Raw genomic sequence first — 25,974 nt, 5'->3', positions numbered from 1 at the left:
TTTTTTTTTTTTATACCTCCAGCATTTAATATAAGAAATTCTTGTTCATTGACTAACAGACTCATTTTGCTATGTGGTTCTCAGTCACTTAATTTCTCTGACCCTCAATTTAATATGAGAATAATGTATGCTTCATCTGAAAAATAAAGAAATTGTACTTCAAGATTCTTTTCAGTTCTAAATCTCTGAGATTTTGATGCTATATACCTTGAGTATCATTTCCAAGAACAGAATTAGGAGGAGAATAGAAGCTTTGAATTATAAATTCAATTCCATTCAATGTGAGGAAAAGCTTCCTAATCATTGTTGTTCATCATTTCAGTTGTGCTCAATGCTTTGTGATCCCACAGACCTCTGTCCTTGGGGTTTTCTTGGCAACAGTCCTGGAATAGTTATTTCCTTTTCCACTGGCAATCAAGTTAAATGATTTGCCTAAGGCAAGCAAAGAAGTTTCTGAAGCTTGATTTGAACTCAGGTCTTCCTGCTTAATTTATTTGTTTAATATTTTAAAATTTTTTATCTTTTTTATTTTTCCCCAGTTACATTTAAAATAATTTTTATATTTGTTTTTAAAACTTTGAGTTCTATGTTCTCCTCCTTATCCCTACACCCAGCTCCCACTAAGAAAGCATATGTGAAGTTATGCAAAACTAAACTCAGGTCTCCCTAACACCAAAGCCAGAAATCTATCCCCTGCTGCTTCTCCTAATTATTAAAAGTGTCAAAAAAAATGGAATTGTAGTAAGGTTGCTTTCACTCCAGGTCTTCAAGCAGAAAATAAGTTCAATGATGATTGTATCCACTGGGTTATAGCTATATGGGTTGGACTGGAATGATCTTGCATCTTAGATTCTCTTATAGAGAATAATAGAAAGGAAGGCAGTATATCTAATATTTAAAGTTAAAATCAGAGAGTGATGATTGACTAATCAAGAGTTATGGTATCACTATGCTTAGATAGCCTGTTGATGAAGAAAGCGGCAAAGGATGCTGTGTCAGAAAGGGTAAAAAAAAAAAATTAACAATGACCATATCTGACAAATAGTGGCAAGTACTAGTCATAAATATGGACACAAAGTTATGCTACTAAGAATAACACTCCAGTATTTTTTTCAAGAAAACCCCAAATGAGGTAATAACTGAAGAATAAACAGATGATGAGATGGCCAACAAAAACCTGCAATTTCTGAGACCATCCCAAGATTCATGTTAGCATCAAGGCCCCAATTTTAATCAATGATCAGGACTGGCTTTCCAGTTATAAAAATGCATTTCAACAGCCCTGAGTGAACCAAAAATAGAGTATATAAGGTATAATTTGTCCCAGAAGTACTTCAAATTCAACATGGTAGGTCTCAACTTAATAGGGCCAAAACTCTATCTTTCTTCCCAAACCTATTCTCTTTTAAAATTCCCTATTTCTGCTGAAGGCACCAAAATTCTTCTAGTTTCCCAATTTTGTAACCCAAGCATTATACTCAATTTCTCATTTTTTCCTTATTCTACATGTCTATTCAATTGAAAAATCATACTATCTTTATTTCCACAACATTTCTTACATTAACTTCCTTCTCTCCACTTACATAGGCTCTCTTCATCTCTCACCTAAATTATTACAAAAGCCTTGTAATTGGTCTACTTGTCCCAAATCTCTGGCTAATTCACCTATATATAACTCAGTAAGAGTAATTTTCCATAAATACAGACGTAACTATATCACTTTTTAAAACAAACTCTAACAGCTCCCTATAGCCTCTGGGATACATTGGACACTCTTCTGTTTAACATTTAAAGTCCTTAACCCCAATCTGTTTTTCTAACCTCATTAGATATTGCTTCTATAATCCAGCCAAGATCATCTCTTTAACTCCCATCTTTTTACATTTTGCATTTTCCTGAAGTGGACATCCTCCTACCCTCTACCTTATAAATGAGTTCCTCTTCCTTCAAGAAGCGTTCTATCGTTGCTTTCTCTGCAAAGTTTTTCCCAACCTTCTCAATTCCCTGTGCCTTCTCTTCTAAACTACTTTATGCTAAACGGCTTTATGATCATTTACTTTATGATTTGTTCTATATACACTAATATTTGTACTTGCTTATTGATGAAAATCTCAGTTCCTTTGAAAAAAAGAAAGTGTTGCTTTATGTTAGTATTCTCAATACCTACCACAATACCTCCCCCTAATAAATGCTTTTTGATTGAAAACTAAACTTAAAAAAAAAAAAAAGAAGAAGAAGAAGAACGCAATGGTGACTGCTCATCACTGATTTCACTATAGGACTATAAGAGATCTATTCTTACCTGTAACAAAACCCCAATGAGAGATGCTAGAGCTGCCATTCCAATGCACAGAACTCCATACAACACACCTGGGGGAATAGATTGAAAGCAGTCTCAGATCCCAATGTGCCTAATTAATATTCCCAATGCAATAACTTTATCACAGTTTTTAAACAAGTTGATAATCAATCTAGTCCATGGATTGCCAAAGAGATCAAAGTAGGCAAAAGGGTTAAAAATAGGGTATGTATTTCTTAAAGCAAAAGCAATGTACAAAGCTGATAAACAAAACCCTTGTGTTGTATTTAAGGATTAGTTGAAACACTAGACTACATCAAGTAAAGAATCCCTAGAATTAACTGTGGAGATCATAAGCCTGTGAGCTATTATTAAGCTAATCCTTCACAAACATTTGTGCTTAACGAAAATCTTATATAACTTTTTTTAAGTTTACCACTAACACAGTACTTCTATTCAGAACTGCCTTGTATAACTGGATAGTTCCAACACACACTCAAAGAATTTGGTATAGAAATACTTTAAAGTTAATAATCTCTATGTATCCTCTTTTCTAAATCAATTTTAATAATATTTTTAGAGTAGATAGCTTATGTTTTCTTCTGTTCTGATCTTTTGCTTTGCTCCAATGTTTCTTGTTGTCACATTGAATTAATGATTCCTTGGATTGTCAATACCCCTGTATTGACCACTGGTCCTGCTTCCAGATTAAACCCTCACTGTGATCATCCTAGGAAGTAACTCCTCTGAAGGAGTCAACTTTCAACTTTCAACCAGTTGCCACACACAGAGCAGACAAATCAACCTGTCTGAAGCAGCAAGACACCCTGAATGCAACGTGTTCCAGAGAAGTCAAAACCACTAGCTCTCTTCCTAATCTAATAGAGGCAGATCAGACCTTGAACCCAAGAGCCTTGAAGCAATTGCAATGCTTTTAACTCAATGCCTGCAGCCATCATTCATAGAAGCAACCATCATGGAGAAGCAACTTGAGAGCTGCTCCTTATGAACTATAGCCATAGTTACTGAAGATTAGAATAGAAAATTCTTGCCACCAAAGGGATGTCAAAAGATTCACTATCAGAAGCTGGTATGGATTTATCAAGGGGTAGAGAATTGAGGAAAAGGCATTATCTTCTTTGCTGCTGTACTCTAAGTACAATCGAACCATCTGAACTGGAGCTGAAAACTTCTTTACATGTTGTCTTCCCTACTAGAACTGAAGCTCCCTAAAAGGAGGAACTGGCTTACTGTTCTGTTTGCATCCCCTGTGCTTAGCATAGCAAGCCCTTAATAATTTTTTTAATTTATTAATTCTTTGCTCCACTCTAATTTTTCAGAGAATTCATTATTGGTAAGGTTTTCTGCCATCTTTTCTATGTTATTTATTCTCTTTCCAAATGTTATAATTTCATTCAATCTTATTTTGGCTCTTCTTTCATTCTTCTATTTAGCATCTTTGTGACCGATTCATTCTTTTTTCCCTCTGAGATTCTATTTGTAATTATTGCACAGTTATTTTTCTTTTTCTGAGATTTTATTTTAGGACTGTCAATTCAGCATATTTCTCAGACATCGACTTTAATAAGATATACAGGATCCTAGAATATGCTAAGTGTAGGCTCACAGTCACCAACATCTTTCATGAAAAGATCATTGACCATTATGGAATATTATTGTTCTATAAAAAATGACCAGCAGGAGATTTCAGAAAGACCTGGAGAGACTTACATGAACTGATGCTGAGTGAAATGAGCAGAACCAGATCATTATATACTTCAACAACAATACTGTATGATGATCAATTCTGATGGATGTGGCCTTCTTCAGCAATAAGATGAACTAGATCAGTTCCAATAGAACAATAATGAATTGAACTAGCTACACCCAGGGAAAAAACTCTGGGAGATGACTATGAACCACTACATAGAATTCCCAATCCCTCTATTTTGTCCGCCTGCATTTTTGATTTCCTTCACAGGCTAATTGTACATTATTTCAAAGTCCGATTCTTTTTGTGCAGCAAAATAACTGTTAGGACATGTATACTTATATTGTATTTAATTTATACTTTAACATATTTAACATGTATTGGTCAACCTGTCATCAGGAGGAAGGGATGGGGAGGAGGGGAAAAATTGGAACAAAAGGTTTGGCAATTGTCAATGCTGTAAAATTACCCATGCATATAACTTGTAAATAAAAAGCTATAATAAAAAAAACAAGAAAAGATCATTGACCATCTGCTTAAGAGTGATATTCCCAGTGATCCACAACTGTTAGGGTTTTGCCATCTGGATACTATCTTATGAGAATTTGGACACTATTAAATGTTCTTCTGGTATTTGGTTTACAGATGATTATACCTACTGTGTACTTAGCATACCCCGATAATTCCCTGCTGAGTTTAATTCTGTCCCTGATGAGTCCTTGCAGAATGGGAAAGTCATATTGTCCAGTGAATTCTTATGCATGGTTTATGGTTAAAAGTTGAGAAAATCGAGACTAGAACCACTAGAGAAATTATAGGTATTATTATACATTGGAACAGTTCCCTAAGAGAAGATATCTCTGAGATGGAAAGAAGATAGGGATCTAGAAAATATATAATTTTAACAGAGTGGGGAGGAAGGACCTATCATCTTGGATCAAAGGATAAGTTTCAAGCAAGAAGATTTTAAACTTTTAGCTTCCATTTCCATATATAACTTATTGCAGATGTTTTGGCACAGAAATTACTTTCAAGCGCTTCTGATAATAGTAGCCAGTTTTATTTGTCTGGTTTCTCTCATCAATTGGCCTTTGGCTCTATTGTGATCTTCTGAGCAATTTGTGATTAGGCAACATCAATGACTGTTGTTTGAAATTTTACTCTTTTCATCTTTGTAAAAAGTAATGAATATCTTATTTTTTAGTATTTAGAATGGATATTTGAGTTATTTGCTATTAAGCATGTGATTTTAGTCCTGATATGGCTGTGATAGAATTGAGACCAAGGAGTGGAATGATGTGAGGTTTATTTGTTTTGCACTGGCCTTAGCTCCTAAGGGACTAGTATGATTGTATGATAACTTTTAAGTACATGTACAACACTTAATTATGAAGACCCAGAAGGGGGATATGCTAAATTCTCTTGGGGGGGACATATAAACCAGTATCAAGAGGAACAGTAACTCTCCACATTTGATAGATGAATGGTTTGTCCTCACCCAGATTGTTGTCACTGATCCCCATAGGCAGGAAGCTGGAACACTATACATCTCTATTCTTCCTGAACATTATTTTTATATCCTTTCTTAGTATTTATATTTAGCAAATAATAATAATAAAATTATCTGCCTCACTGATTCAATCTGTCCATATTGGGAACCTACATGTACCTGCCCAAGACATTGGGATTTCAACTTTCAGTGTCTCCCCTAAATAATAGATCCTTGTATAGCTGCCCCCCCCATCAAAAGCATCCAAAGATATTAACTTCACTGTGTGTACTACGCCATTCAAAAACTTTCAATGAGTCCCTATTACCTCCAAAATAAAATAAAAACCCTTAGCCTGGTATTAAAGACACTGTGGGTGGGATCTGACTATCTTTCTAACTTCATTTCAAATTCCTCATTTTCACATTCTCTCTGTCTAATATCTAGTCTAACCTTAGCAATCAATCAATCAATCAATATTTATTGATTGTCTGCTATGGGCCAGATACTGTATTAAACAATGGGGGTACAAAAAGAGGCAAAAGACAGTGAGTGAACTTAAAAAGATAACAGTCTTAAGGAAGAGACAACATGCAAACAAATACAAACGAGCTATGTACAGGATAAGAAAATAATTAAGAGAAGGAAGCCACTGGATTTATAGGGCTGGAAAAGGCTTCTACAAACAAGCTATGTACAGAATAAGTGGGAAATAATTAAAAGAAGGAAAGTATTAGAGTTAATAAGAGCTGGAAAAGGCTTTCTTTAGAAGATGAGTTTGGAAAGTCAGAAGATGAGTTGATAAGGGAAATTATTCTAAGCATGAGAAACAATCAAAGGAAAAAGTCCAGAGTCAAAAGGCAGTGTCTTGTTCATGGAACAGCTAGGACTCTTTCAAGGAAACTGACATGGCTATTTCCTAAGCTAAAAATTCAACTTCTAGCCTCTGCACACTTATAGGGACTATTCTCCATATTAGAATGCACTTGCTCCTCATTTCTAACTTTTCATCCTTTAAAGCTAGCTCAGATGTCACCCGTTCTCTGTGATATTGCTATAATTTGGCATAGAATAGTGGGAAAAGTTGGCTTGGAAGATATGAATTCAGCTTTTTGCCTTGCTATGTAATATTTGTGTGAATGAATGTGACTGAATTCCCTTAGTCTCTCTGAGCCTTAGTTTTCCCATCTGTTAAAAAAAAGGGGGAATATAGGGAGGAGGCAGTTGGACCAAATGACTGGAGATGTTTAGCACAGAGAAGAGAAGATTTAAGGAGTTCATGGTGACTCTACTTAATTACTTGAGAGTTTGTAAATGGAAGAAGGATTAGAATTTCTTTAAGTACAGAGGGCAAAACCAGGAAAGATCAATGGGAATTCTTAAAAATGGAAACAGAGTCTTGCTGCTCTAATAATTAGAGTTATTGGGGGAGAAAGTAATAGGTTCCCCCTCATTTAAAGTCTTCAAATAAATACTGGCTTACCACTTACTAGGTAAGCTACAGAGGGTATTCTTATTTAGTTACAAGTAGGACCCTCTGTCCAATGAGATCTCTTCTAATCTGAGAAGCTACAATTCTTTGATATCTACAGCAACTTTTATTTCTAAATCTATGATCTCTTCTTAATACAAAAATAGTTGACCATCCTCAATTCAGCCAGACTGAATGTAAGAATAAAGATTTTTGATATAGCAAACATTCATCCATATTTTTAATAAATGAATAAAAAGCTTTTATATATAAAATTGTAAAAATTCAGTGGTCACTTACTTGTTCCTTTCAAAAGCCAAGATAGAGTCTTTTCTGAGAGTGACTGAAAGTGAGGTTTGATGAGGTCTTCAGTTGTTACTAAAGCTAAAGCATTGATACTGGAGGAAACTGTGCTGAAGGAAACAAGTAAAAACCTAATTACTTTCAAGCATTTTAAGAAGACTTTGTTGTTATTATTTAGTCATATCAAACTCTTTTTGACCCCTTTTAGAGTTGTCTTGGCAAAGATGCTAGAGTGGTTTGCATTTTCTCTCCACCTCATTTTATCAGTGTGGAATGTGGAAACCAAGGCAAGCAGGGTTAAGTAACTTGCTCAGTAAGTAAGTTTCTCAGTTAATAAGTTGCTAAGGACTTATTTGAACTCAGGTCTTCCTAACTCCAAAGCTGGTATTCTCTCCACTGTGTCATCTAGCTGCACATTATGAAGAACAAAGAAATAAAGAAGAAGTTGGAAAACAAAAATTGGTAGTAATCATTATATGTAATTCAGTTCATATATTAATGAATTTCTTTAATCCTTTGCATTTTTCTTTTTTGCCCAAAATATTTCTTATGTCTTTTGGGCACAAAGCAATGATTAGGCCATAGAGCTGCGAAAGAGTATCATTGGCAAAATCTTCCTAACATTTTTATCATCTTTGGAGAAATAAAAAATCAAGTGAAAGGAGTCCAAAATAGACTCAACAATGGAGACATAGAAAATTGGGGAATAACAGAAATATACACAGTTTAGTTAGTGGGGCACCATGATCAAGTAAAAGTTAGAATATCCTGGCAAAGAACCATACCTTAATGAGCTATGGTTATAGCAAAAAGGGTAGATGTGCTCTATTTTTCTGCCTACAGACAGACATGTTTCTCGTTGTAAAGCATTTCCCCATAATCTTTCAACATAATAATATCTAATCTACCTACAATTGTTGTTATTCAATCGTTTTTCAGGTGTGTTCAACTATCTGTGACCCCATTTGGGTTTTGTTTTGGGTTTTTTTTTGGCAAAGATGATAAAGTGATCTGACATTTCCTTTTCCAGCTCATTTGACAAATGAGGAAGAACAATACCAAGCAGTAAAAGACAAACCTAGGCTCTTGACTCCACATATGAGATCATCAATATAGAGTTGGAAGAGATCATACTGTCTAATTTACAAATAAGGAAATCACGTTCTAGAAAAAGCAAATAACTTGACCGAGGTCCTATGGGAAATAAACTGAAGAACAAAAATTTAAACTCAGGCTTCCTTATTATTACAATGCTGTTTTATTTTTTAAAGTATTGTAGTACCTGATTGAATTCAATCTAATTCCACAAGCACTCATTGAGTTCCTTCCACAAGCAAGGCAGCTTGACATTAATGAAGAAAAAACAGAAATGGAAAATAGTTCTTACCTTCAGGGAGTTTATATTCTACTGTGACTTTGCTAATGCTACCCTTGTCTTACTGGAAGACTATAGAGTATCAGGGACTCTTAGAGATCATCCAGTCCAAACCTGCTCCCCACCTCTTTCATTTTAGAGAGAGAGAGGAGTACATGTAACAAGAGACAGACTTGGGGTTTTTTAAATCTTCTGATTTCAAGTCAATTCTCTTTCTATATGCTGAATTCTCTCTCTTCTGGCCGAAAAGAAATAAACATGATGAAGGCAAAAATATTGGGAGGTTTTTTTCATCTTTATAATGAAAGAACTAGTAGTCCAATTTCTTAAAATATGCTATAATTTTATTTGAAGAGTAAAGGTGGAGAAAAGGGCAATTTATGATATTACTAGTAGAGAAAGCTTCTTAGCATATATACTGTGAAAAGCATTGATTATGTAAGCACTGTTTGATTTAATCAGTGCTTTTGGAGCACAAGTTGTTGAAAAGTAGCCCAAGTAATATGCACAAACTAGGATTGCTAATATATTTCAAATGCAGGAATTGAACCATGTTGTCCCCCTACTCAATAAACTCCACTGGTTCTCTATCATTTCCATGATCAAATATAATATCCCCTGTTGACATTCAAAGCCTTTTATTACCTGGAACTTACTTATACCTTACTCCCTATCACGGACTCTTTGAGCCAATGCCTCTGGTCTCATGCTTATTCCACAAACAAACCATTCTACTTCCCTGCTCTGAAAACTCTTTCTCACTGTCCCTCAGACCTGGAAACTCTCACTCCTCCTCTCTGCCTCCCAGCTTCCCTGGATTCCTTCAAGACCCAACTAAAATCCACTCTTCTGCAGGAAACCTTTTCTAACCTCTCTTAATTCTAGTATGTTTGTTTCTTTCTCCCTCTGTATGTGTGTATATATGTAGAGACACATACACACATGCACATATATGTATAGGTATGTACAAAAATACATGTGTACCAATAACAAGACTCTATGAGGATCAATTCTGATGGATGTGGTCCTCTTCAACAATGAGATGATTCAAACCAGTTCCACTTGTGCAGTGATGAAGAGAGCCATCTACATCCAGAGAGAGGCCTGTGGGAACTGAGTGTGGACCACAACATAGCATTCTCACTCTCTTTACTTTGTGTTTTCTTTCTCAGTTTTTCCTTTTTCTTCCTTCTTGATCTGATTTTTCTTGCACAACCAAACAACTATATAAATATGTATACACATATTGGATCTAACATGTATTTCAACATATTTAACATGTATTGGACTACCTGCCAGCTAGGGGAGAGGGTGGGGGTAAGGAGGGGAAAAGTTGGAACAGAAGGTTTTACAAGGATCAATGCTGAAAAATTACCCATGCATATGCTTTGTAAATAAAAAGCTTTAATAAAAAAAGAAATATTCATAGGCAAGGAAAATATTTCAACATATTGGCCAAGTATGGACATGTATATCTCATTCTACATTTCTATCTCTTTCTCAAGAGGTAGAAGATGTGCTTTATCAGCAGATATGATTTTGTTGTCCAGTTTTTGAAGTACTGTCACATGGAAAAGGGATTCCTTGAAATAAAAATGTCATTTGTGAAAAAATACATGTGTACATCTGTATATATGTGCATGTGTATATGTACATGAATGAAAAATTATTAGGCTACCTATTTTTGATAAATATCGAAACTTTTTGAAAGTGAATAATGATGACATTTATTCATTATTATTAAAACTTCAAAGAGAATATGATAACATGTTAGATAAAAAATGATGATGATAATAATAATTAGTATTATATAGTGTTCCCTATGTGCCAGGCACTATGTTAAGCACTTTAAAATTTTTATCTCATTTATCCTATGGACATTGATGATATCACAATTCTTTGAAGAATACAATAGAATATATATATATGAGTTGCATTTTTATTGTTCTTATATTTTAAATCCAACTTAATTTGTAAAAATATGAAGGTCATTGCAAAGCACTCCAAAAATCACACTCCATGAATTGCATAAACTCCATACCTCAGTGTTCCACCATATACACATGCCACAAAGAGTCCAGGGAGTCCCGGATGATCTTGTAGAATATCCATCACTAAATAGGGCATGAGCTGAAAAAGTCCCAGATTTACTTATCAGAAAATAGAATTCTTTGTTTTTTCAACTGATGAAGGAGATAGATCAATTTCTCAGTTATCTAAGCATTGTCAGAGAATGAATTATTTCACATAAATAAATGTTTGAGATAATCGTTTGGCTCTATAACAAAACTTTATTTCTGTTTGTTGATTGATTAAAAAAACTTCAATATTTCTTTATGACTGTATGATTTCCTCATTGCTCTGCAACAATCTTTGTATTTGTAATTAAACTAATTTCTAAAAAACAACTGAGATTCATCTAGTCTAATTATTGTCAAATATATTATTAACACATGCTCTTAAAATTCGTCTCCATGTTTTAATTTTTAACCCAAGATTCCTTCCTCATTTAGCAATAACTTTGAAAGTGCAAATTTGCTAAATCTTTAAAAACCAACTCTTTTTTATTACAGCTTTTTATTTTCAAAACATATGCATGGATAATTTTTCAACATTGACCCCTGCAAAACCTTATGTTCCAAATTTTCCCCTCTTTCCCCTCACCCCCTTCCCTAGATGGCAAGTAATCCAATATATGTAAAACCAACTTTTAACAATGAGTTTCTAGTTTTTCCCCATGTTTTTTGCTTAATGTGTAGGATTTTTCTGAATAAGCATGGTCATTTCATAATATGCTTGATTAATCTGAAAAACGCATTCACAAAAGAGCAACACTACTGAACCTGGTCTGGTGCTGATATTTTCTTTGAAGTCCAAGGATCACAGTTATGGTACCTTGAATAAATGGCAAGCCCACAGAAAACAGTACAGGCAAGAATGATCCATTGTCCTACAAGATTTATATAAAGAGACCTAAAACAAATAAAATTCAATCATTTGAACCTAAAAGGTAGCATCATATAAGGGTAAAAAAAAAAAAAAAAGCAAAGCATTACCATTTTTGTTTCCATAGTTACATAAAGTAAATACACATTATCATTTAGTTGGACCCAAAAAATGGGTTTTACTCTGATTTAACAATCTTTATGACATCAGAAATGTAGATCACATTATGGCCATTAAACTTGGAGCCTGAGAACCAAGATTCAAGATCTTTCTTCTTTCATTCTACACTACCTGCTTTCTTTAGATACAATCATTCTGGAGAGCAATTTGGAACTATACCCAGTAAAATTGTACATACATTTCCTTTGATACAGCTGTACCATCATTAGGTCTGCATCCAAAAGAGATTTAAAAAAAAAAAAGGAAAAGGAAAACAATGACCTTTTGTACAAAAATATTTATAGCCACTCTTTTTGTGGTGACAAAGAAGTAAAAATGGAAGGCATGTCCATTAATTGGGGAATGGTTGAACAAGTTGCAGTATATGACTGTGATAGAATACTATTGTGCTATAAGGAATAACAATCAGGATGGTTCCAGAAAAACATGGGAAGACATATCAGCTGATGCAAAGTGAAGTGAGTTGAACTAGGAGAACATTGTACACTGTAACAGCAACATTATACAATATTCAACTATGAATGAACTAGCTATTCTTAGCTATTCAAGACAATTCCAAAGGACTCATAATAAAAAATTATATCCAACTCCAGAGAAAGAATTGATGGAATCTTAATGTAGATTGAAGTATAATCTTTTCTTTACTTTTCTTGTCTCTGGGTTTTTATGCGTTTTTTTTTTGTTTGTGTTTTCTTTCATAACATGACTAATATGAAAATATATTTTGCATGTGGCACATGTATGATTCATTTCAACTTGCCTTCTCAAAAAGGAAAGAGGGAAGGGAATGAGAGGGAGAGAGTTTGAAAATTTTTGAAGAATTTTTGAGAATTTTACAAACTAAATTTTTAAATGAATATTAAAGATTATTATTACATGTAATTAAAAGTATAATTAAAATAATTCTACATTACAAAGAGCGTTGTCACATCACATAATAATGAAACAACCAGGTTTTTAATAAAATATTTGGTTATTCCAAAGATTGTACTTTCATATATAGTTCCAAAAAAAGTCTCCTCTAATTTTCTCATTTGGTTAAGTAGATACTTGGATACTTTGGAATTCAGAAGACACAGTGGAAGATGGAGAAGAGCATTCACTTCCATTTTATAAGGAAATAAGTGCAGGTATTTATGGTGCTCTTCTATTCAGATCCACACACCTACACTTACCATAGTCACATTCACATTCAGAGTCATATTGTGATTACTATAATTGACCACAGTGCCATTCAAGTAGAGCCACCTGCACAAAATAGTTTGAGATGTTGCTATGGTAATCAACTATAATCCCTAGATGGATTCTTTAGATCAAAATGGTTCACCCTATCCGAGCCATTAATGTCCGAAAACAAGGTAAGATGTCAATCCTTGGTCCAGTGATTCTACCTTTTTCAAATGATTCACTGAAGTCCTCAAAAAGAAAGTTGTTTGCTCCTGCAAAGAAGCACTAAGTATCTGAGGGAGGTTTGAACTCAGATGTTCTTAACTCCAGATCTGGCACTCCATTCACTGTGACAACTAGCTGAAGATAGTGAAGTCGTTTCCTTCTTCCTCCTTTACAATTAAAAGCAATCTAAGGGTCATCTGTTCAAACTATTCAAATCACAGATGAGGAAACAAGTCCAGAGAGGTAAGTTGTCCAACACCTGTAGTGACAGAAGTAAGATCCGAATCCAAACCCTGGGCTCTGACTGTTGTATCACATTGTCTCTCTAAAGCTTCGGTGTCAAAATGAATGTAATTGTAATTTACATGTAATTAAAAAAAATAAAATACTATTGAAATTTAAAAATAAATAAAGCCTTGATGTCACAAAGGGTTGGATCCAAATTTTACCTCTAACCTTTATTAGCTTAAATCTTAAACTTTCTCAGCCTCATTTCTTTCATCTGTAAAATGGGCAAAACCTCTAGTACTTGCTAATGTTGTTTTGAAACTCAAGAGAGAGATAATATGTAAAGCACTTTGCTAAAATTAAAATGCTTTATGAAAATCAACTTATCATCATCATTTTTGTACAGATCTGTGATTTTATCATTGAATAAAAGCCAGTGGTACAGAGGAAAAATTTATCTGTAAATGTTGATTGAATGAATATAAATGAACAGAGCCTTGAGCAGTGAAATGAAACTTGTCTGTCATCTCATAATTGGTAGGTATCAGAGTAAAGCTCTAAATTCAGAAATGACTTCATTACCAACATGTTATACACCTTATCACACTGCCTCCTATCATCACCACTATCATCATCACTACTTCCACCATCATCATCATCATAATCACCATTATCACCATCATGTCTATCATCCTCAACATCATCACTTACCATTATGTTACTGTATTGTTATATTATTATGTTGTTATATTATTTATTATTTCAATTGTTTTCCACTTGTGTCTGACTCTTTGTGACTCCATTTGGGGTTTTCTTGGCAAAAATACTAAAGTGGTTTTCCATTTCCTTCTCTAGCTCATTTTACAGCTGAGGAAACTGAGGCAAACTAGATTTATTAACTTGCCCAGAATCACATAGGAAGTGTCTGAAGCCAAATTTGAACTAAGGAAGAGGAGTCTCCCTGCCTCCAGACCTGGTACTCTATCCACTTTGATACCTAGCTGCCTCATTTACCATTCCTTCTCTAGCTCATTTTAAAGATGAGGAAACTGAGGCAAATTGGGTTAATTACCTTACTCAGAGTCACATGGCTAGTAAGTATCTGAGGACAGATTTGAACTAAGGAAGATGAATCTTCCTGACTCCAGACCTGGTACTCTATCCACTTTGCCACTTAGTTGCCTTATTTATCATTATGCAAAGAGTGAAACAGATTTTTATAAAAACTGAAGGATATTTAAAGACTGTTATACCGAAGTCTCTTACATTTTTGCTTGGAACCTGCTTTTACAAGCGATGTACCTCTGAACCTGGGATTGATTGATGCCATAGATACTGGTTGATGTGAAGGTCCCCCCGATGGTGATTGTCCAGAAGCTATACCTTTGTAAAGGATTTGGATTGAAGCTAAATGAAAAGGAGGGAAAGGAGACAAAATATCAGACTATTTCACAGAGTGTAATCCTGTAGAAACTTTTCACATTTAATTCAAATGAAGTGAAAAGTCATCCCTTAGGAGTTTGACATATAAAGCCCTAAAAAAATGAAAGAAACACAAGGTCCTGTTCCTGGGCAGTTGGATGGCACAGTAGCCAGAATACTGAATCTGGAGTTAGGAAGGTTTGAGTCGAAAGCTAGCCTCAGAAACTTGCTAGCTTTATGATTTAAGGCAAGTTGCTTTATCTCTGACTGCCTAAGTTTCCTCAACTGTATAAGCCTCAACTGGGAGGCTTGTAGTGAGGATCAAACAAGATAAATAGGGTGTCCTAAAAGTTCTAAGATAGTGCTAAGATTTAATAACTTCAGGAACATAAATGCTACCAACAAACAAAAACTTATAAGGTTAATTATTTAAATTTTTAAAATACTGATATTTCTTGTAAAAATTCAATAGAACTATCATCTTGTGCATCGTTTTGTGTTGATTTTTCAATATAGCCACCACTCTAGTTGATTTTTGAACTTTGTAAAACTTTCTTTGACTGCTTTCAGGGACTGAAAATATTGCATTTGTAATCCCAGCCTTAAAATTATCCCAAACTTAAGGCACTGAAGCATACACAACATCTTTTATGTGGAAAAGGCTAATGGAGTTAAATTAACTAATGTCTAATAGAGATAAATTAAGATTAGCTGATGTGACCAATCACTAGAGCTCCTCTACTTATCTATTGATCTGAGAAAATGTCACCCAGAAATTGGCATAATCCCAGTGCTTAATAGAAGATGCCCTTTCTTGTTAAAATTACAATTTTAAATGTATTTTTCAAAATTCACAAAACTAAATAAGTGAAAACTTATTTAAGTAAATTAAACTAAATAATAATTAATTAGTTAATTAAATATCAAAATACCACACACACGTATACATACATATGCATAGGCACAGACAAAAGAAAACTTACTCCCAGAAGTTTAATCTTCCTCCATGATAAGAATCATTTAGAATATTGTCGATCCCACCTTGAATCTCAGCAGCCTTTATTATCACAGACAAAAGTCCTGCCACCATAATTCCAACTTGGAAAACATCTGTCCAGATGACAGCTTTGAAACCACCCTTTGTTGGGGAAACATTTAAAATATTACCATTTTGACCATTGGCTCAGAGGACATGGAAGGAATCTTTGAAATTACTTAATCCAAAATCTTAAATTTACAAATGAGACTTGGGCCAGAGAGATTAAATAACTTTTCCAAATTAACATAGTATGTTATTAATACTGCAGTATGGGTCATAGCCAGGGAATAACAGCCAGTCTTCTGGCTCCATATCCAACAGGGGCAAAGGAGAAAGAAGAATTGACCTACTAGATAGCTTGGGCTCAGTTGGCTCAATCTACTACTCCAGTAGACTGTCTTCATCCTCACCCAGGTGCAACAGACCTTTCCTGCTGAGCTTCTAAGTTGTGTTGGGCTGGAAAATTGTTTTAACCTATCCTTTTATGGGTTCTACTGCTCCAGAATTTGTTTAAAGACATTATTTTTAAAATATTTAAAGGAGAATTTGGGAAAAGTCAGATGAATCTTTGCCTTTTCTCCACCATCTTGGTTCTGCTTCTCAAGGGTTCCCAACAAAAATATAAAAGCTTCCTAAGTATTTTATCCTTCTTATTAGATCAATACATAGCACTGTATCAAGACCCTAACTCCCTCCACATCAACCTGAATATTCTCACCCCACTCTCACCACTACCACTGTAACAAAGAAATCATCAAATACTATGAGGAAATACAAATTTTTCCCCTCTGAATATTCCCATCTTCCTTGTGTAATTAAAAAAGTATGGACAACCCATTTTCTGACAGTAAGAGGGACAGCCTGAGTCCTAGAATTTTCACAAGACATGTCCCAATAGAAATAAATGGCAGACATACCATTGTGCAATAGAAAGTGCAGACCACTCCTGTGACAATGATTGCACCCCAAAGATCAAATCCTGTAACTGAAGAAAAAAGAGGGAGAAAAGTAATCCCCATGAAATATATATATTTCAACTGATTCTCAAGAACCACATCCCAAAATTTCCGTAAGATTTTTTTTCTTTCATAAGAGTTAACAAAACAGATACATCTACTGTTGAAATAGGGTTGGATTTGGAGAAAGCATATCTGATGTCATAGCCTGGCTTTGCAGCAAGTTTTGGTGTGATCTGTCAAAGCTCCTCCCAGATCCTTCTTTGATGAGGAAGTACCACGTCATCCTTTCACACCTGGATGCTCCCCTATAGTACACCATTGTCTGTAGAAACACTTCTTTCTGCAGCATCACTTCATCTCTGAAATTCACAGCTCCTCAATACCTCCTGCTCCTGGAACTCTTTCTTCTCTCCAGAGACATTTATTCAAAATTAACCATGTGTAGGTCCAAAATTGTGCAAAACTTTACCTTGATTCAAAGCCAGAGCTGGAGCGTAAATAACAATTCCAGTATACAAAATCTAAAAAAGAAAGCTAGAGTATGAATTGTGGATAAAAAATTAAATATATAAAGACATTTATATTACAGACTTTTTAGTGTTCACATTTATTTTTCTCCCTCTTCCTATAATTGCATTTCTTTTTGGGGGTATAGATAGAAGGAAAAGCTTCTCATGAACACACCTAGTTCCCTATTATACGTCATTGAGTTTCATCTGTTTAGAACAAGCATTTTCACTATGTGAAACACTGATTAATTTGTATGTTTTGTTGATTTGATGCTTAATCAAAGCCCAAGATAAAGTTATACATACAATCATCTCCAAACCACACACTCACCACATCCTTCTCCTACAAGAACTCAACACCCTGGACCTTGTCAAGCTTTCATCTTATCACCTCAGCCATTTTCAAACAATGATAACTGAAGTGCAACCTCCACATCCCCCTGCCCTTTCTCTTCTAGTCCCTTAAATGGGTAGATGGTTTTCTCTTATTGGAATGTAAATTTCCTGAAAGTTTTTTTGTCTGCTCAAAGCAATCAGTTCCAGAGGGGCAGACTTTGCCCAAAATGAAACTTTCAGAACTTGGAGCTGTCCAGCAATTGATTAGTCCAGCTTGCATCTCCTGCAGTCAGTATAATATCCACAACATAGTAAGTGCTTTTTTTCATTCATTCATCACTGACAAATTGATCATCAAAATATGCTGTAGCTTCATCCAATTCTAATTTTAATAATAATAATAATAACATCTAACATTTACATACTGCTTTAAGGATTGCAAAGTGCTTTACAAATACATTTTATATTTTCCTCCTGGCTGACTGCCTTTCCCCACCTCACCCCTATTTGGGTCCCTTAGAACTTTAGAATTTTTTCTTTTTTTTTTTTATTTAATAGCCTTTTATTTACAGGATATATACATGGGTAACTTTACAGCATTAACAATTGCCAAACCTCTTGTTCCAATTTTTCACCTCTTACCCCCCCCACCCCCTCCCCTAAATGGCAGGATGACCAGTAGATGTTAAATATATTAAAATATAACTTAGATACACAATAAGTATACATGACCAAAACATTATTTTGCTGTACAAAAAGAATCAGACTCTGAATTATTGTACAATTAGCTTGTGAAGGAAATCAAAAATGCAGGTGTGCATAAATATAGGGATTGGGAATTCAATGTAATGGTTTTTAGTCATCTCCCAGAGTTTAGAATTTTTTCTTATTTTGGACCCCAAGGTCCATTTAGTAAGGTTCTGCTGCATTCCTCCTCCCTTCATGGTGATTTTATGCATCACTTTTCTAACTTCTTTCTGTTCCTTTCTATCATATTTGCAAATGTGTTGTAGTAAATATTTAAATTTGTTTAAAATAGCTGCTAGTCATTACACAGATACTTTTTATGATGTTGCAGTAAAACTCTCCCAATTTTGAATGTTACATTTTCTTTTGAAGTATTATTTTAATTTTTTATACATGGGAGTTCCATAAAAGTAATCTTCATGTCTTGTTCTTCTTTGCATTTACTACAGTGCTCCATACATTGTAGGTACTGAATACATATTTTTTATAATAAACATTATTTCTTCAAGAGCTTCTGAAGACAGAACACATCTGAAGAATTGTAACCATTTCAGGGCATCATGTTTCATATCATTAGGGGATCAAAAGAACTAGGGATATTTAGCCTGGAGAAGAAAAATTGCCAGTAATGGCAATGGAGAGGAGTGATAGCTGAATTCAAGTAGCTGAAGGGCTGAGAAATGGAAGAAAAATTTGATTTGTTTTGCTCCCATTCCAGAAGGCAGAGTCCAAAAAAAGTATGGAAGAAGGCAGGAGACCAGACTTTACCAAAGGTAAAACTTCCATAATTGGAAATTTTGTTATCCAACTCTTCATGACCCTATTTGGGGTTTTCTTGGCAGAGATACTGAAGGAGTTTGCCATTTACAGCTCATTTTATAGATGAGGAAACTGAGGCAAACAGTGTCGAGTGACTTGCGTAGGATCACACAACTAGTAAGGCTGCATTTGAACCCAGAAGGATGAGTTTTCCTAACTCCAGGCATAGAGTTCTATCTATTGCACCACTTAGCTGCGCCCAGCAGAATAATAAATCACAAAAAAAGATAGTGAGATTACTGTCATTGGAGATCTCTGTGGGGAGACTGGATAACCACTTATTGAGAAATAGTGCAGAAGGGATATCTACTCAGGTAAAGGATGGACTCAGTAATCACTAAGATCACTTTCACTCTGGCATTCTGTGCTCCTGGGCTCCTATTGCTATTTTTTTTTTTCATTTAGCAGGTCTTCAAATTTCTAGACTTTATTTTTGTCTTTAGGGGAGCATATTATATTCACTAATATAGCACAATCTGCTTAGCCATTTTCCACTAATAGTAGCTATCTTTAGTGAGTGGAGAAGGGAGAGAGGGGAAAAGACATTTAAATTATAATTGTTGTATATTTAAGGGAAATCGCAAGTTGTACATAATGGAGTCATCTTCTAAAATTATACTATGTTAAGGAAATGCTTGCTTTATACCATAAATTAATTTTTTTTTAAAAAAAGAATAAAGTAAATCACAGGTCCTTTATTTTCTTTTAATGGGATTACTTCCCTACAGCTTCTTTATTAGTTTGATGGAGGGGGTACTATTCTTTTTTCTTTTTTTTTTTGCTGAGGCAATTGGGACTTTCCCAAGGTCACACAGCGAGGAAGTGTCAAGTGTCTGAGACCAAATTTGAACTCAGGTCCTCCTGACTTCATGGTTGGTGCTCTATCCATTGAGCTACCTAGCAGGGCACTATTCTTTAAGACAAAACTTCATGAGCAAGCCATAGGCATGGGTGGGAAGACAATGGGGGAAATGGTAGCCCATAACTTCTCTGAATACTTCTGATAGTGATGTGGGGATGACCCAACTGGCAGTGCACATGGACACCACCAGCAACATACACACATTCATGGGCTCAGTGGTTCAGGCCAAGTACCGAGATTGGTCTTTTTTCCACCTCTTCTTTTTAAGTATTCTTGTCCCACATTCTGGAGAATTGGGGTGCAAATTTGAACTAGGTACCATTTAAGTCAACATGAGAGCTCTCTATATGGCTTTCAGTTGCCAAGAGGAAAAAGGTTAACAGTTAAGAGACCCTTCTTCACTATGTCAGACTTCAGCACACCTCATCAAAACCTTCATTCATAATGGAAAAAATGCCGAACCAGCTAAGTCAGGGAGAAACTCTGTGATAGCACTTGGCCACATAGGTAACCCCAAGCACTTCAGATGATAATTAACAGCCTTGGCTTCTCAGAAACCTAACTCTTGTGGAAAACTTTGGAACTGGATATTCAGTGCTGAACGGTTTCCACAACAGGGAGTCTCCCACCTCCATGCTGAGCTACCACATAAATCCTTTATATTCCACTCCAAATAACTGTAGAAATTTGTATGAAAAGTCCTTACAAACTTTATGGTCCCATAGGTCTGGGAGTTACTAGTAACTCCAGAGAAATTTCAATGAAAATATTTTTTGTCCTTTAAATTAGATTTTTCTTGGAACCTCTTGGTTTAGGGAAAAAAGCTATTTAAGGATCTTAATGGTCAGTGCTCTGAATTAAGAGGTTTCCTATTTCCAATTCTTTTTTCTTTTCATTTTTCATTTAAACATTCCATAAATCCACTTAGCAACTCCTTAAAACAGATGACCAAATGACAAAGCATCAAACAAAAAAACCTCAAAGTGCTTTGTTTCCCCAAATACTTTGTGTTATTAAAAAATAAAAAGGATTCTGGAGAAATACTAACCGTTTGAAAGATGAAGAATATTGTTCCACAGAGACGAATGTGTTTATTGAAACGAAGCTCTAAATACTTAAAAAAAATTCAAAGGGTAAAATCGTTAATATGCATAATCAATAGTTTCACATAGCAGTGTCCCACACTATCATAGTATCATACATTTCAAGCTAGAAAGGACCTCAAAGATTATGTCTGACCTCAAAAGTTATAACTGATAGTAAATGGCAAAGGCAGAATTGGAACCTAGGTCTTCAAACATCAAGTCCACTTTCCATCAGCACATGGACTTTCAATCTCTCTGTCTCTCTCTGTCTTTCTGTCTCTGTTTGTGTGTCTCTGTTTGTGTGTGTGTCTTTCTCTCTTTTTCTTTCTCTCCCTCTCGCAATATCTCTCTCTGTCTCTCTCAGTATCTCTTTTCTGTGTGTATGTGTGTGTCTCTGTGTCTTTCTGTCTCACTCTGCGTCTGTCTCTATCTCTCTGTCTCTATCTCTCTCTGTCCATCTTTCTGTCTCTTCTTCTGTCCTTTGGTCTCTCTCTTTCTATTTCTCTCTGTCTATGTCTCCCTCTATGTGTGTGTGTGTGTGCATATCACAATTCTCTGTCAGAATATATCTATGGGAAAAATACAGAATTTTAGGGACCTGGATTCAAATCTCAAATCAGTACATTTTTTGTAACTCACACTACACATGTGATTTGGATCAAGAGAGAAAGGATTTGGGGCCAGAGGATCAAGGTTCAAAATCTGGCTCTGTCACTTTACTAGCCCTAGGCAAGTTTCCAGGAACGATGATGAGCCTCACCTTCCTTACACATTTGCTGTGAGGATCAAATGAGAGATCCTTTATAGGAAAGAGTTTTGAAAGCTGTAATAACTCTAGACCAGGAGTTTTTAACCTTTCTTTGTGCCATGGATACCTCTGTAACAGTCTGGTGAAATCTAGGGACCCCTTTCTCAGAATACAATTCTTAAATGCAGCAAAAAAAAAAAAAAAAAAAAAAAAAAAATGCGTGAGTTTAAAAAGAAAACCAATTATATTAAAATACATGTATACAAATGTCTCTTTAAAACAATATCAATTCATAAATCCCAGATTACGAACCCCTGCTCTAAACAAAGGTGAGATTTGCCTAATATCAGACCCATAGACCAATAGTGCTAGAAGCTCACTAAGCTAAAAAAAAGTCCTTACTTCCTTATTTTTGTCAAACTCAGTTACTCAAGTTCAAAACCTTCTCCAATTTCCCTCTCCTTTTCTCACTCTAATCCTTAGCCAAATCCTTTCATTTCTATTTCCAGACTAGCTCAAACATCCCATGCCCCCTTTCCAGTCCAATTCCTACTGCCACTACCTTTATTATCTTAACCTGTAATGGTTTTCTAATTTATCCTTTTGTCCTGAAGCCTCTCTCCCATTTCTTTCCATTTAATCTTTTACATAATTGCCAAAAAAATCTTCCCAAAGGCCAAATTCAATAATATCACTTCCCTACTCTACAAACTCCTGTCCTTATTGTCTATCAAAATAAAACATGGCTTTTCTACCATGTGGCTCCAATATATCTTTACAGTATTTTCCCCACTATTCCCTGGGTTATTCTCCATTGCCTGATCTCTGCCTCTACGCATTTGCAAATGCTGTCTCCATCTCTCCCCACCAACACCCCCGTTGAGACCAAATGGTCTCAAATGTCCAAAAGTAGTTGAAGATGTGAAACCAGCAGAGCACTTAGTGCTAGATAAGCACATTTGAGAATCTTCATCATAGAGATAACTGAATTCATGAGGGTTGATGAGATCATTAAATGACCCCCGTTGAGACCAAATGGTCTCAAATGTCCAAAAGTAGTTGAAGATGTGAAACCAGCAGAGCACTTAGTGCTAGATAAGCACATTTGAAGAATCTTCATCATAGAGATAACTGAATTCATGAGGGTTGATAAGATCATTAAATAAAATAGTAGAGAGAAGAGATAAGAAGACCCTGGAGAATAAGGAATGGTCAGATAGATAAGAGGGGAACCACGAGAGAATAGTGTCATTAAAACCTAGAAGGAAAAGTATCAAAGAGGAGAGAATGATTGATAATGTCAAAGTTTGCAAAGAAGTCAAGAAAGATGAATTTGAGAAAATATTGCTGAATTTGGCAATTATGAGATTGTTGGTAATTTTGGAGAAATTTTGTTTAAATGAGATTGGAGATTAAATTGTAAATGATAAGACAATGAAAGAAAGGAAAAGGACACATTACTGTAGACAACTTTAAGGAGGAGATTAACCATTAAAAGAGAAGAGATATAGGATGATAGCTAGCACAGATGAATGGATCAAATGAAGAAGTTTTGAGAATGGAAGAGATACTGGCATATTTATAGGTAGAGGTGATCAACCAATAGACAGCAACAGATTGAAGATAAATGAGAAAGTAGGTATGACAGAAGGTACAATGTATTGGGAATGATGGGATGGAATGGGATCACTTATTCATGTAGAGGGGTTTTCCTTGGTAAAGAGAAGGATCACCTCTTCATGTGAGATAAGAATGAAAGAGAGAAGATAGTGACAGAAAATGTCTGGGTGATGTGAGATGAAGGGGGAGGGAGAATGACCTCAATTTTTTCAGTATAATGTGAGGCAAGGTTCTCAGATGAGAGAGTGGAAGGAGGAGGAGTCATGAGAGGCTTCAAGAGAGCTAAAAAGATTTGAGATAATTGCTGTGTTAAGTGATATGGGAAGCAACTACTCAAGCTTGTAAATCAGTCTCTAGTGCTGATGGTTGCTCTATACAGCTTCCTATCTGTCCTCAACAGTTTTCCCATTTTGAAAAGGTAACTATCTCAAGGGAAAGATTAATTTCAGAGAACTCCTAACCCACCATCCATCTCTATGAAGAACCATGCACTTCCTAAATAAAGCCCTGGCCATTCTGAAATGGGAACTAGAAACACATCGCTTTCTATGTGTGTCATAGGCTAATAGAATTTAGGTTATAAAGAATGGCTTGCACCAAAGAAACCCTTAATAAATACTTGATTGATAGATGGCACTCCCTAAAACTTCAAAGTATGTTTTACCCCATAATTAAGAAAATTTGAACTTCCTGAAATCACTTTCAAATGTCCTTTTCCTTTTTCTCTCTCCAATTCCTCTGTTTTATCTCAATCCAACAAACAAGTATCTATGCATCAATGGTGTGCTGGAACACAGTAAACTGTTAAGTGCTTAATTCTTAAATCACTGAGGTACCTTTCAGCTCAAAAATTCTGTGGTAAATATGTGCAGAGCACTTTACTAGGCATTGGAGAAGATTTTTAAAAATAGAGAAAACACAGCCCTAATCCTTGCAGGACAGGAATATAGCACAGACAAAAATGATCATAATAGGAAATTTACAAAACTTGGCATTTTTTTTTCTAAACTACTTTCTAGATTTGGAGTATATAGGTGTATATGTCCAGACCTATGATTTCATTAAAAGGGAGATAGAATTGTGGAAACTCCTTTCATTGATGAAGTTCAAAACTCTGCAACTTAATATCTTAGAGAGCTACTTGGGGGCATATTAAGTGACTTACTCAAAATTGCACAGTATTATTTTAGTCAGTCAGAAATCCCTTAAGTACTACAATAAGCCAGTTTCTGTGCTAAATTCAGTTAATACCAAAAGAAAAGAAAAGAAAAAGATGGTCTCTACTCTCAAGTAGCTCACAGTCTAATGAAGGAGTTCATGATTAGAAGCAAGGCTTAAATCCCCATCTTCCTGACTCGTTATCCGATGAGCTATAATATCTTTATGTTGCGATAATAGAAGAGCAGGCTAGTTTATCTTGTTCCTCTTTTCACAGACGGGGAAAGGAGAAGCAAGGAAGGTATTTAATGTAGCTTCACAGGGAGGGTATATAGATTGTGTTGAGATAGGCACTGGTGCTTCATTGTCTTGTGTAAGCCAAAAATGAGGAAATTTAGGTCAAAGCCCACTTCCCTTCGCTCCCAACCCAATTCTCTCCTCCTTCTTACTAATTTGGGTTAATAATTTTATTTGCACAGTCCACTCTAACTCTAATTAGAGTATGGTGACTCTGGAGCAAAGGCTCACATTTCAGAGGGTTTGCATAACTCCTTAAAACAATCAAAACAATCTTCTTTCTGAACCAACAAGATTGAGGGGAAAAGAATCTATCTCTTTAGAGCCCCACCTCCCCAAGAAATGGTTGAGAAGCAAAGGAGATGACTTGCTATATGGGAAAGTAGGAGAGGGGCCATAACAAGCTCTCCATTTATAGTGAGAAGACACTTGCTATTTGTGTGACATTGGGCAGACATTTGGGCTAGAACTTTCTCAGTGTGTGTATTGAAAATCCTTGCCAGCTAAAAACAAAAACAACAACAAAAAAACAAACAAACAAAACAAAATAAAAAAACAGTGTGATGAGCGTTCTTCTACATTCATTAAGCCCTCAAAAGAAGGGCAACATGAAGAGATGTTGCCTTACCTCATAGGTGCTGGTAATTTCCAACCTGTAAAAAACTGGGAGGAAAATCTCACCGGTGATGAGTACCACTATGATGTGGCTGAAAGCCCAAATGCTGAAAATGGCCCCAAAGCGATAGACCTCCGAGGGCGTCCCCAGGACGGTGATGGCCGAAATGAAGCTGGCTGTGAGGGACAGCGCCACCGGGATTGCTGTCATTTGCCTCCCACCCATCATGAAGTCCTTCGGGGTCTGCTGGCCGCCCCTGGAGAAGGCATAGTAAACGCCTATGGCTGCGGAGATGAGCAGCATCCCGGCAAACACCAAATAGTCCCACACGCCAAAAGTCCCCGTTTCTTGACGGATGCCCAT

The 25,974-nt window shown here is 35.5% G+C and overlaps 1 protein-coding gene across 1 annotated transcript in view; it reads right to left on the bottom strand.

Moving 5' to 3' along the window:
• LOC100915525 (sodium-coupled monocarboxylate transporter 1) overlaps positions 1-25,974 on the bottom strand; it is a 41,244-nt gene extending 15,270 nt beyond the window's left edge. The window contains exons 1-10 of the mRNA XM_031940135.1: positions 25,624-25,974; positions 21,136-21,201; positions 17,284-17,335; positions 16,773-16,840; positions 15,800-15,954; positions 14,661-14,801; positions 11,492-11,621; positions 10,690-10,778; positions 7,271-7,383; positions 2,303-2,370 (exon numbers count right to left, since the gene is read on the bottom strand). Of these exons, the coding sequence (XP_031795995.1) occupies positions 2,303-2,370; positions 7,271-7,383; positions 10,690-10,778; positions 11,492-11,621; positions 14,661-14,801; positions 15,800-15,954; positions 16,773-16,840; positions 17,284-17,335; positions 21,136-21,201; positions 25,624-25,974 (1,233 nt within the window). The remainder of the gene's footprint in view (positions 1-2,302; positions 2,371-7,270; positions 7,384-10,689; positions 10,779-11,491; positions 11,622-14,660; positions 14,802-15,799; positions 15,955-16,772; positions 16,841-17,283; positions 17,336-21,135; positions 21,202-25,623) is intronic.

The sequence above is a fragment of the Sarcophilus harrisii genome, chromosome 5, assembly GCF_902635505.1.
Source record: "Sarcophilus harrisii chromosome 5, mSarHar1.11, whole genome shotgun sequence".
NCBI classification, from domain to species: domain Eukaryota; kingdom Metazoa; phylum Chordata; class Mammalia; order Dasyuromorphia; family Dasyuridae; genus Sarcophilus; species Sarcophilus harrisii.
This window is presented reverse-complemented; position numbering and strand designations above follow the sequence as displayed.